The sequence below is a fragment of the Haplochromis burtoni genome, unplaced genomic scaffold (genome assembly GCF_018398535.1).
Source record: "Haplochromis burtoni strain Fernald_Lab_line unplaced genomic scaffold, NCSU_Asbu1 Contig_1585, whole genome shotgun sequence".
Lineage (NCBI taxonomy): Eukaryota > Metazoa > Chordata > Actinopteri > Cichliformes > Cichlidae > Haplochromis > Haplochromis burtoni.
Window position 1 is genome coordinate 17,529 of NW_024583946.1, and position 10,879 is coordinate 28,407.

Below are 10,879 nucleotides of genomic sequence, written 5' to 3' on the forward strand. Positions count from 1 at the left end.
CATTGTAACACCTCCAGATTTGACAGAGAAACACTCATTTTTAACACTCGATTTTAACTACTATCATTTTACACCTCAGAGTTACATTAAAAGAATGTGACTCTGCTTAGAGTAAAATTAACTCTACTTTTGCAAGGAGACTATTAACACCAAAAAATTTAACACTTTTGAATTTGCTGTGTACCTGTGCCTTAGTCACAGGTCTTTTGCAGGTTTTACAGGTGACCCCATAATATGGCCTGCACCTCATAAAGGACAGGGTACTTACTGTGTAGTTGTTTCCTGCAACAACCTGACTTGTTGCCTGCACATTGCACATTATTACAGGATACTTACACCTTAGTCGCAGGTCTTACAGTGTAATTGTTTCATTGTTTCCTACAAATATCTGACTTGTTGCCTGCAAATTGCATCTAATTACAGGCTACTTTTGCCTTATTCTAAGGACTATTATAGAGTGCTGCTGAAATGTGTAAACAAATGGTGGCCCAAACTACTATAGGCAGTTTGGGCCAAACCATTTGTACCAAAAAACTGAGAAGCATTGATCTGGGCTGACATTTGAGGTTTTGGTTTATTTGCAAGGCTGGTAACTAATGAACTGCTCTTCTGTATTACAGTAAACTTTTAGTCCTACTTATTAGGAGTTATTGTGTTGTACTATACTTTGTTCCATATATTTAATGGTTTAAAGTAAAATATTAAAGACAAAACTTTCAATGAGCAGGCACAGCACTATTGAAACTACTATCACTTCTATTTTGCTTCCAAGGAGTCAGACTTTTCTGAGATTTCTGATGGTCTTTCAAAGTTTTCTGTGCACACTGGCTGCTTCGTCACTCATTTTTAATCTTGTCCTTGTACCTAACCATTGCAAAGAAACTTTTTTTTCTTTTTGATTATTTTAAGGCATTTAACACTGACCTATGAATCCTCAAAGCATAAAAACCCACCTAACTCACAGGATGAACCAGAGCGGTATCTGCACATAACAGACAATATAGAAAATAATTTTTTTAAATGTTACTAGCAGCTTTTTGCAAAAACTCATCAATTGTTCATATTTTTTTTATTTTCATTCAAAAAATGCCAAAGATAACACAGTTTAAGAGGCAAATAATAATATTTTTCCACCAACAAAGTGAGTCTAAACGTATCTTCCAATGGTGTGCTGTGTGTCCTTATAAATTCTCGGGCATTTTCATCCTTGTTTCACTAAATTGTTGCAACTATTTTCCATTTTCCTAGCAAAATGGAAAGAAATTAATGTGGCTCAAGAGCTTTGCACAGTACAGTATATACAAACGTCCAAGCAGTACTAAAAAAAGAAAAGAAAAAAAGGCTGTGTCTTCAGCTCTCAGGCTGAAGACACAGCATTCTGTGGAACAGCTTCCAGTTTAGATTTGGGAGACAGACACTATCTCTACTTTTCAGATTAGACTCAAAACTTTCCTTTTTGATAAAAGATACAGTTAGGGCTGGATCAGGTGACCCTGAATGCTCCAGTAGCCCCTTAGGCTGCTGGGGGATTCCCATGATGTACTGACTTTTTTTTTCTTCAGTCACCTTTTTCACCCATTATGTGTTCATACACCTCTCTGCATTAAATTGTTATTTATTATTAATCTCTGGCTGTCTTCCACAGTGGGTCTTTTGTCCTGTTTTTCTCCCCTTACTTGGTCGCTGCAGATGTCTGCCCTCACTGAGCCTGGTTTTGCTGGAGGTTTCTTCCTGTTAAAATGAGTTTGTCCTTCCCACTGTTGCCAGAGTGCTTGCTTATAGGGGTCATATGATTGTTACGGTGTTCTCTGTTTTCTTTGTATGATTGTAGGGCTCTTACCTTACAATATAAACAACCTTGAGTCATTTGTTGGTGCTGTATGAATAAAACGGAATTGAATAGAAAGGTGTATCTCTGCTAATCTGTTAAATCGTTGCTATTCTGCAGGTACCCTCAGAATGAATAAGAGTGGAAACAAGAATAAGGTCAGAAACTCACATTCATTGTACAAAGTCTTCAAGAAGCTATTTATTGTTCTTTACAAACAGTAAATACAAACACTGATTTATCTACAGGATCTATTAGATGTTTCTGAAGAAAACTACACAATGAAACACAGTCAACGAGAAGATGAAATACTACTCAGAAGACTCAACCTTCAAGACAAACATCAGCAGAAGATGTCAACAGCAGACTTTCTTAAAATAGGCCCTCCTGTGAAACAGGGCCATGACACATCTGAGAAAGATTTAGCTCTTGCTTTTCTTCACAGGTTGTTGATGTTAGACTATAGAGCCAGATACATTCCTGTAAGACAAGACAATCCTGCTGTGGGCCATTCACAGTCTGTACAAATGTCTGACAGTGAAGACACAGATGATGATGACTTTGATGCACTATTTAGTGAAAGTGTAGACTCTGATGAATCAAAACAGTTTCATTTGCATCCAATGGATGTTCAGATGGCAGTATTTCACTGCTCAGACAGTTTTCTGAAGCAGAACCTGGTTACAAAGCTATCCCAGTGTCAGTATGCCTTACCTTTGCTTGTCCCTGACCCAGTCACAAAGGATATTGAATGTCCTTTGTGGACATTCAGGCAGATACAAAAAACATGGAAGAAAACTCAAATCAAGGATAATTCACATGCCATGACCATGAAGACAATGCCCATCTGCAAAGCCGAGACACCCATGGTGTCATTCTTCCGCCTGGGTTCACTGCCAGTGTCAAAATCTCAGCTCATGAACACTTTGATCAATGACCGTCACAGCACCTTCTTCCACAGGAACTGTCCAGGTAGCACCAAATGTCGCCTGCTGATGGATGGTGTGGCAGAGATTGCCTGGTACTGCCCTGCTGGAAAACCCAATGACTCCTTCACAGACTGCATTGCCTTTTGTAATCTTCATGGTGATGCTCTGTCATTTGAAAAACAGCATAAGATACTGACAGAAAAATCATCAGTCACTGTTGTTCTTGTGCCAACTCTGGAAAAAGGCCAGAAAAGTACCACAGTAATCCAAGACCTTTTCAAGTCACCAAATCCTTTGATTATTCTCATTGCTGATACTGATTGTGGTGCTCTTCAAGTGAAAAAGAGAAAATACAAAATTGGTCTGAAAGACAGAAGCCAGTCAGATGTTTCTGAAGAACTGAGAGGAATTATCATAAAGATTTTACATGAACCTCACACATCCTTCCAGCTTGAATCCTTGGCTAAAGTCCCTGGAGTCAGAGTGGATGAAGATGATGAAGTCTGTCAAAAAGGGAAATCAGCTGCAATGAAAACAGTTAAAATGCTTCAAGGGATGGAAATTTCAAAGAACAAAGATACATTTCTACCTTGTCAAGGCGATCTGTGGCATGAGTGGTGCAGAATAAATAAAGAGCTGTATAACCTTAAAGGAAACACTGAGCAGGAAAAAAGTCAAAAACAGCAGCAGCTGAATAAAATAAGACAAAATCAGTGCCAAGCTTCATGTAGTGAACTGATGAAGTCATTCACAGAAAGCCTCTTGTCATCAAAAGAGACATCAAAACAGAAGGAGTACTTCCTGAAATGGACTCAGATCTTAATAGATGCCCTATCCACAGATGATCTTTCTTTGATTCTTCAAAGCTATGATGAAAAGTGGACTGAGGTCTTGACTCTGAAGAAGAAACACGACAAATCTGATCTGTTAACAAGTAAACAAACAGAGCTTGAACAAATCTCCAAAAAACTGCAGTCTGCAACCTTTGGCCTGGAGCACATCTTCAGAGAAATGGGACAGATCTATGAAGCCCATAGAGCAGTACAAGCAGAGAGCAGTATGACCTACTGGACTACATTTCCTGAACTGGCTGCAGATCTGATGATTTCAGGACACCCAGTGGAGCTGATGGACGGTGATGCAGGTCATGTGCCTCTAACATGGATCTCTAGTTTTTTAGATGAAGTCATCAAGAAACTAGGTGACCAGAGAGTTTTTGTGTTGTCAGTTTTGGGCGTACAAAGCAGTGGAAAGTCAACAATGCTGAATGCCATGTTTGGATTGCAGTTTGCAGTGAGTGCAGGCAGGTGCACCAAAGGTGCCTTCATGCAGCTGGTCAAAGTGTCAGAGGAAATCAAGAAAGACTTCCAGTTTGACTATTTTCTAGTGGTGGACACTGAAGGACTGCGGGCTCTTGAGCTGGAAAGTAATGATACTCTTCATCACGACAATGAATTGGCAACATTTACTGTTGGTCTGGGAAACATGACACTGATCAACATCTTTGGTGAGAATCCAGCTGACATGCAGGATGTCCTGCAGATTGTTGTTCAGGCTTTCATGAGGATGAAGAAAGTTAAACTTTCTCCCAGTTGTGTGTTTGTTCACCAGAATGTGACAGATATCGCAGCTGCTGAGAAAAACATGGATGGGAAAAGACGCCTGCAAGAAAAACTGGACCAGATGGCTCAGCTAGCTGCTAAAGAGGAAGTGTGTGATGCTGAGTGCTTCAGTGACGTCATTGCCTTTGATGTGCAAACAGATGTGAAATACTTTGCTCAGTTATGGGAGGGAAGTCCACCGATGGCTCCTCCAAATCCAGGCTACAGTGAGAGTGTCCAAGAGCTGAAGAACATCATCCTGTCTAAGGCCAAACAGTCCACTGGGATCACTCTCTCACATTTCAAAATCAAAATTCATGACTTGTGGAATGCCCTGATGAACGAACACTTTGTTTTCAACTTCAAAAACTCACTAGAAATTGCAATTTACAGAAAACTTGAGGTTGAATATGGGAACTGGACCTGGGCCCTGAGGAGCAACATGCTGACTATTGAAAACCAGCTTCACACCAGAATTGAAAATGGAGAACTTGACAAAGTTGAACGCAGTGATCTTTTTAAAGAGATGAGCAAATCATATGAAGCAATTAAAAATGACTTGGTGACATACTTTGAGGATGACGGAGACAAAGAAATACTGGTTCAGTGGAGAGGCCAATTTGAAAACAAAATAAAGGAGTTCCAAGAAGAGCTGGTGAGAGGAGCGATAAAAAAACTGGATGAAATTATTCAGCAGAAGAAAGCGTGTAAAAAGCTGGATGATAAGAAAAAAGACTTTGAGAGCAAACTGCTGCTAAAGAGCAAAGAGCTCGCTCATCAGTTAACACACAACGCAAAAGATGAAGAGGAACTTCAAAAACAGTTTAACAGTTTTTGGAGTGATTGGGTTAAAAAATTAACTGCAGATACACAACCCATTGAGGACATTAATCTGGAAGACGATGAAGCAAACATTCTTAATAACCTTGGTTTTGAATGGGATCTTATAATTAGCTGCAAAAGCAACGACAAATACAAAACCATATCCAACGTTGGTGATTATTCTGAATATATTTTGTTCAGCAAGCAGCAAGACACAAAAGAGAAAATGAAAGTCAAAAAACTACTTCAATTTTTTGAAGATTGTGCTACAAAAGAATCTTTTCGATTTGAAGATAAACAATTAATCAGAGCCCTCATAAGAAATGTTGAAAAACAATCACTTGATATAATCAAGAGCAAACCTGTAACAACAAGAGGCTACAGTCCAACTTACTTACAAGAAGCGGCCAAAAATGTTCTGGAGAAAGTGACAGAGTTCAAATCAAACAAGAAATATGATTTCAAAAAGGAGTCCACAGTTGATCTCTTACTGTATGTGTTTGACAGGGCAGCCATTTGGCTTTCACAGTCTCACAAAAAATTCAAAACAAGCAATGATGCACACACTTACTTGGAGAGTAAAAAACCACAATACTACAACATTTTCAGCAGCTTCTGCAAAGGAAACTCATCTGCTGTTGTGTTTGGAGAAATGATCTGTGAAAAACTGAAGGTTTCTATTGTTGAGGCTGTTTGTAACAAGACTGCCATTGATCTCGCTGGAGAGATGAGGTGCACTTTCCCAGCATTCAATGGGAACAGACTGAACTTAGAGAAACATTTGTTGAAGTCACTTGCGGAGAACGAGGACTTTGATGCTTTCATCAACTACATCCAAAATCCGAGGAAGCAAGTCGAGGCTTTTATTGAAGAGAAAGTAAATGAACATATGTCAGGAGAACACAAAAGTAAAGCACTCAAAATACTCAGGAAAAATGCAGGTAACATGCATGAGTTTGCCTATCAAGCTTTATTTGATGCAACAAATAACGTCAAAACACAAAGAGGAGACATCGACATGTGGGCAAAGGAATTTTCCAGTTTCCTTAAAGATAAACTGACTCTTGAATCTATCTCTTGTCAAAACTTCATGGACATAAACAATTTCGAATTTCTTAAAGAAGAGATTGAGAAAGGTCTTATATCCATCAAAGAGGAGCTGAATCGGCTTTCCTTGGATAAGATGAAGGAATTCAGACTGAGACCTGATGAAATCCTCATTGATCAGCTGTGTAATTGCTGCTGGGAAACCTGCCCGTTCTGTGCAGCTGTTTGTACCAACACTGTTAAAGATCACAGTCCTGAAGACCACAGTGTCCCCTTTCATCGATCTTTAGCAGTTAAGGGCGCACAGTATCATAACAGTGAGGAAATGTGTATTGAGTTCTGCACGACAAAGGTTGCAAGTGATGGAAATTTTTATGCTGGAAAAAATACAACAAAACTAATTCCTTTTAAACAGTATCGGAGTGCTGGACCACCATATGCAAACTGGAGCATAACCTCAGATGAGTCTAAGCTGAAGTACTGGAAATGGTTTGTGTGGCAATTTCAGGAGGAACTTGAAGACTACTATGCTTTAAAATTCACAGGACATGGTGAGATTCCCAGCGAGTGGAAGACACACACTAAAGAAGATGCTATTCAAAGTCTGGATGAAATGTTCAGTGCACACTATGAATAAATCAGCACAGTTCCAACTCTGCTGAAAATCACAGCAGCTATGTTCATGCGGCATTTTTACAAATTAAACTGTATAAAATGACAGTTACATAATCTTACTGATTTAAATTTATAATGTGGGCAGTGAATAACCTGCTTCACTGAAAGGAATGCTTATACAGACCAAAACAGTCGTTTTGAGAATTTACAGTAGAAGAGAAATAAAGGTAAATATATCAAGGTTACTAAAACGATATCACTACCAAAGGATTTCTGGAAGAGGAAACAGTTTTAATAAAGGAGAATTTAGTTTATTTATTATTTTTAAAGAAAAGTGACAATTATGTGTTTGAATGATTTTATATTTTATGATATGAAGCATAGTTAATATAGAAAAGAGCTGCTATGTGATGTATCTTGTCAAAATTGACATTTTGATGAACTGGTGAATGTCTGCCTATAGTCTGAATCTCTCTTAGATGATCTTATTCATGCTACTGACCTGTTGTCAGTTAACCTAATTCGTTGCAAAATGTTTATTTTGACTACCAATTAATTTTAAACCCTTTGTTGCCCCATTCCCAAATTTTGTGAGACATGTTACTGCCATAAAAGGTAAAAAAAGCCGATCGTTTTCTTAAAATGCAACATTTTGTCAGTTTAGTAGTTCTGCAAATAATTGCATTGTTTTTCTTTACATTCACATTTATTGAATTGTCAATCAGTGACAACACGAAATTTTATTCTTGTGTTATTAATGATAGTAAAGAGGTTTAATAATCTAACCGCCTACCTACATCATCTAGGTAGGCGGCAGCATATGGCCGCAGCACCCGGTCCATGAAACGCTAGAAGGTGGCAGGGGCCCCGAACAAGCCGAACGAAAGTGTAACGAATTGATACAAACTGTACAGAGTGGAGAAGGCCGTTTTTTCCTTGGACTGCAGACAAGGGAATCTGCCAGTAGCCACTGATCAAATCTTGTGTCGTGAAAAAGCGAGCAGTGCCCAACTCGTCCAGCGGCTCATCGACTCTGGGCATTGGGTACGCATCAAAACGTGACACCTCGTTCACCTTGTGATAGTCGACACAGAACAGTATAGAACCATCCTCCTTCACGACCAGAACAATGGGCCTACACCACGCACTGTGCAACTCGTCTATTACTCACAACTTCAGCATTTCGCTCTATTCCCACTGAACTACTTGTCTTTTATGTTCAGGCAGCCTGTAGGGCCATGAATGCACCATCACACCAGGCTGCATATCAAAATGGTGCTCCATGAGAGACGTACGGCCGGGTAGGGGGTAGAACACATCAGCAAAGCGCTGTTGCAATGCAGCAACATCCACAATGGAGGGAGGCGGGAATGTTGGATTTTGGAACCAATGTGATCTCGGACCCTGCCGAGGACGCACAACACGGTCCATGTGGTGACAGCGCTTTTATTGTTACAGTAGTCCAACTGTGGTTTCAACACACTGGCATGGGACACAGACACTCCCATTCAGCCATCACGCACATACCACTGCCTCGTCGAATGTCACTGCAAAAGTAAAAACCCAAAGTTAATCACCTCGCCAGGCACACCTGTTCACCCCGCCTCTGCAGCAGGCCGGAGACCACACGTCTGCCACACAAAACTATATCAACAACCGCCAAACAGCTAAAACAGTAAATGATAGTATGTAAAAAGTTTCAACAAAAACATGTAAACACAAGTACTGTAACCCCCCCCCCCCACAAGACAGCTCGAATGCAGTCAAGCTTTGTTTTTATACATAGATATAAAATATGGATATGTGCAGATAAATGATCATAATTTCTAACTGAGTCAAAAGTGAATTAAATTGAATCAGAAATCGAATCAAATCGGGACCTTGTAAATCACTTATAGAAATCAGTGATGATACCCAGCCCTGTTCTTCAGTACCTTAAGAAAACCCACACACATTTTGTTCATTTCCAACAAACAAAAGGTTATGCAAAGAATGTTTATTTGTCAAGCTCACAGATTGATGCAGCAAGAGAAAAGTAAACACATGCATATGTCTTTAAGAAAGTCTCTACGGGCAAGCATGTTTTCTACAGGAAAAGAACTGTGTCGAGCACTCTGTAAGCCATTGAGAAGGTGACCAGCATGCCCACGACCCAGGACAGACCCCTGCTCGGCTGAGGCAGAGCACCAATGTAGGCAATGGTGTGGAAGATCCGAGCGCCAGCGAAAATGCGAAAGTGAAGAAGAGCGACAGAAAGCTCGGGTCCAGTCAGAGCATAAAGGAGGCCGACAATCACGAAGGGAATAATGTTCTCCAGGTCATTCTGGTGACACCTAGAGGACAAAACAAACAGAAGTTTAGCAACTGCGATGGCCACATTATTAGTAACAGTAGGCAACACTAATTTACACAATTTATTATACACATTTATGTTTTTTGGTAGTGTCTGTCCAAAGAATATCAAACACGCCCTAAAACCCTAAAACAACCGTCCCCCCCCCCCCAACAAATAACAAAAATCAAAAAGTAACAAACAGACATGATATTTTCTTAACTTCTTTAGATCAACCATTTTCCGACACATCAGGATTCTGTAGTATCTGAATTTTAGGGCCAGATTATCTCACCTTCGAATTCGTTCTACATCTGGGTGAGTTTTCAGCAGCTTCTTCTTTTCCTCTGCAGACTTTCTGGCTACATCCTCTTCATTAGAAAAAGACTTTAAAAAAATAGAGAATACAAGTGTTTATTTCTGCCAGATCACTATAAATATATCAGGTTGAAAGGATCAACGCCAAGAACTGAGGATGGTTTATTTAGTCATGTAAATCTTTACTTTTCATAAACCAACATGAGTCTTGTAAGTTTTGAACTTGCAGTTTTATAAAACCAGGACAAAAAATTTCAACTAAGCTAATGTTACAGAGAAATACCCAAAATGTAGAACATGCTTGCATTTGAACTCACCCCTCTGGTGAAGCGGTTGTAACTAGTTATTGGCCCCATCAGTAGCATCTTCACGACAACAATAACTGCATATGTGCTGAAAGCCCTCACTACCTCATTTTCCATCAGCTCTGCCATCTCTGCTGATTTACAGCTGAAGAATGAAGAAAAGAAGGAAGTTCGTTTACCTTCCTATTAAAGTAATTTTATTTCAAATCCTAATCCATTTGTAATTTCTGTGATTTGTAGAGGGTGTATACCCAACACAAAATACCACTGCAAAAAAAAAGGATTCAATCCAAAATGGTAAAAAATGCAATTTAATTTTATGCTAAGCTATTCATACGCCATTTAAGCATTAAATAGGACTGACTGCACTCATAATCATAATATAAAGTATATAAGACAGTGCTATCAGTAAGGCCATAAACTCACTAAAATGTACAAGGAACAACTGAAGTGGCAAATATGAAAGGACGAGCAGTGGCACAGCAGCAGAGCAAACGCACCAAACCCAGTTTCAGCTTGACACTGTTTGTTGATTCAAAGCACACATGTTAACACAGCACTCATAGAAATTTGTCATTGTCAAATAGTTCATTATTTGACAATGACAAAATCATTTTTATACAGTTTACTTTGGAGTTTTAGGTAGTTTATCAGATTTACTTACTTTGTGCAGTGACTCTGCAGAAAACAAGCAAGTCTGGATCTGTTGCACAAGAAGAATCTCACCTGTCACCCAGTTAACTCTGGGGGCAGGGCAAGTACAAAGGTGCTGTCACAGTTTTCAGCAAGAAACATGGCCCAAATGCAAAGCGCAAAGGCAGATGAGATAAAGAAAAAATAAAATATTTTTGTTAGGCAGTAGGCAGCAGTTCAAGTGTAATGCAACTAAACCCAAAAGCCACAAAGTTCATGTAGAAAAGTTCACTTTCTATATGTCTGTGAAGGTTCAGAAAGAAAAGTGTCTGGACCTAAAAGAAGTCTAGATGCTTTTCTTTCCGAGCTCCTTAGACTAGATGTTCTATACTTGAGTCTAATCTGCTGCCAAATCTCTTTTATTCTGCTGGAATTGCAGCTATTAGAAC

General features: G+C 39.4%; 2 protein-coding genes across 2 annotated transcripts; one reads left to right on the forward strand and one right to left on the reverse strand.

Moving 5' to 3' along the window:
• The first annotated feature begins 2,091 nt into the window (after positions 1-2,091).
• LOC102297311 (interferon-induced very large GTPase 1-like) lies at positions 2,092-6,966 on the forward strand. Its single transcript, XM_014331203.2, has one exon. The coding sequence runs from the start codon at positions 2,110-2,112 to the stop codon at positions 6,862-6,864; it is 4,755 nt and encodes a 1,584-aa protein (XP_014186689.2). The 5' UTR covers positions 2,092-2,109; the 3' UTR covers positions 6,865-6,966.
• Positions 6,967-8,823: 1,857 nt separating this feature from the next.
• LOC102296702 (microsomal glutathione S-transferase 1) lies at positions 8,824-10,547 on the reverse strand. Its single transcript, XM_005952416.3, has 4 exons — positions 10,462-10,547; positions 9,810-9,942; positions 9,470-9,561; positions 8,824-9,175 (listed from the first exon to the last, which is right to left on the reverse strand). The coding sequence occupies exons 2-4, from the start codon at positions 9,924-9,926 to the stop codon at positions 8,929-8,931; spliced, it is 456 nt and encodes a 151-aa protein (XP_005952478.1). The 5' UTR covers positions 9,927-9,942; positions 10,462-10,547; the 3' UTR covers positions 8,824-8,928.
• Positions 10,548-10,879: the final 332 nt, after the last annotated feature.

Coding starts and splice junctions, on each gene's coding strand:
- LOC102297311 (XM_014331203.2), top strand. CDS start 2,110: ATGAAACACAGTCAACGAGAAGATGAAATACTACTCAGAAGACTCAAC.
- LOC102296702 (XM_005952416.3), bottom strand. CDS start 9,926: ATGGCAGAGCTGATGGAAAATGAGGTAGTGAGGGCTTTCAGCACATAT. Junction 9,562..9,809: donor ACAACCGCTTCACCAGAGGG/GTGAGTTCAAAT, acceptor ATTTTTTTAAAG/TCTTTTTCTAATGAAGAGGA. Junction 9,176..9,469: donor GATGTAGAACGAATTCGAAG/GTGAGATAATCT, acceptor TTTGTCCTCTAG/GTGTCACCAGAATGACCTGG.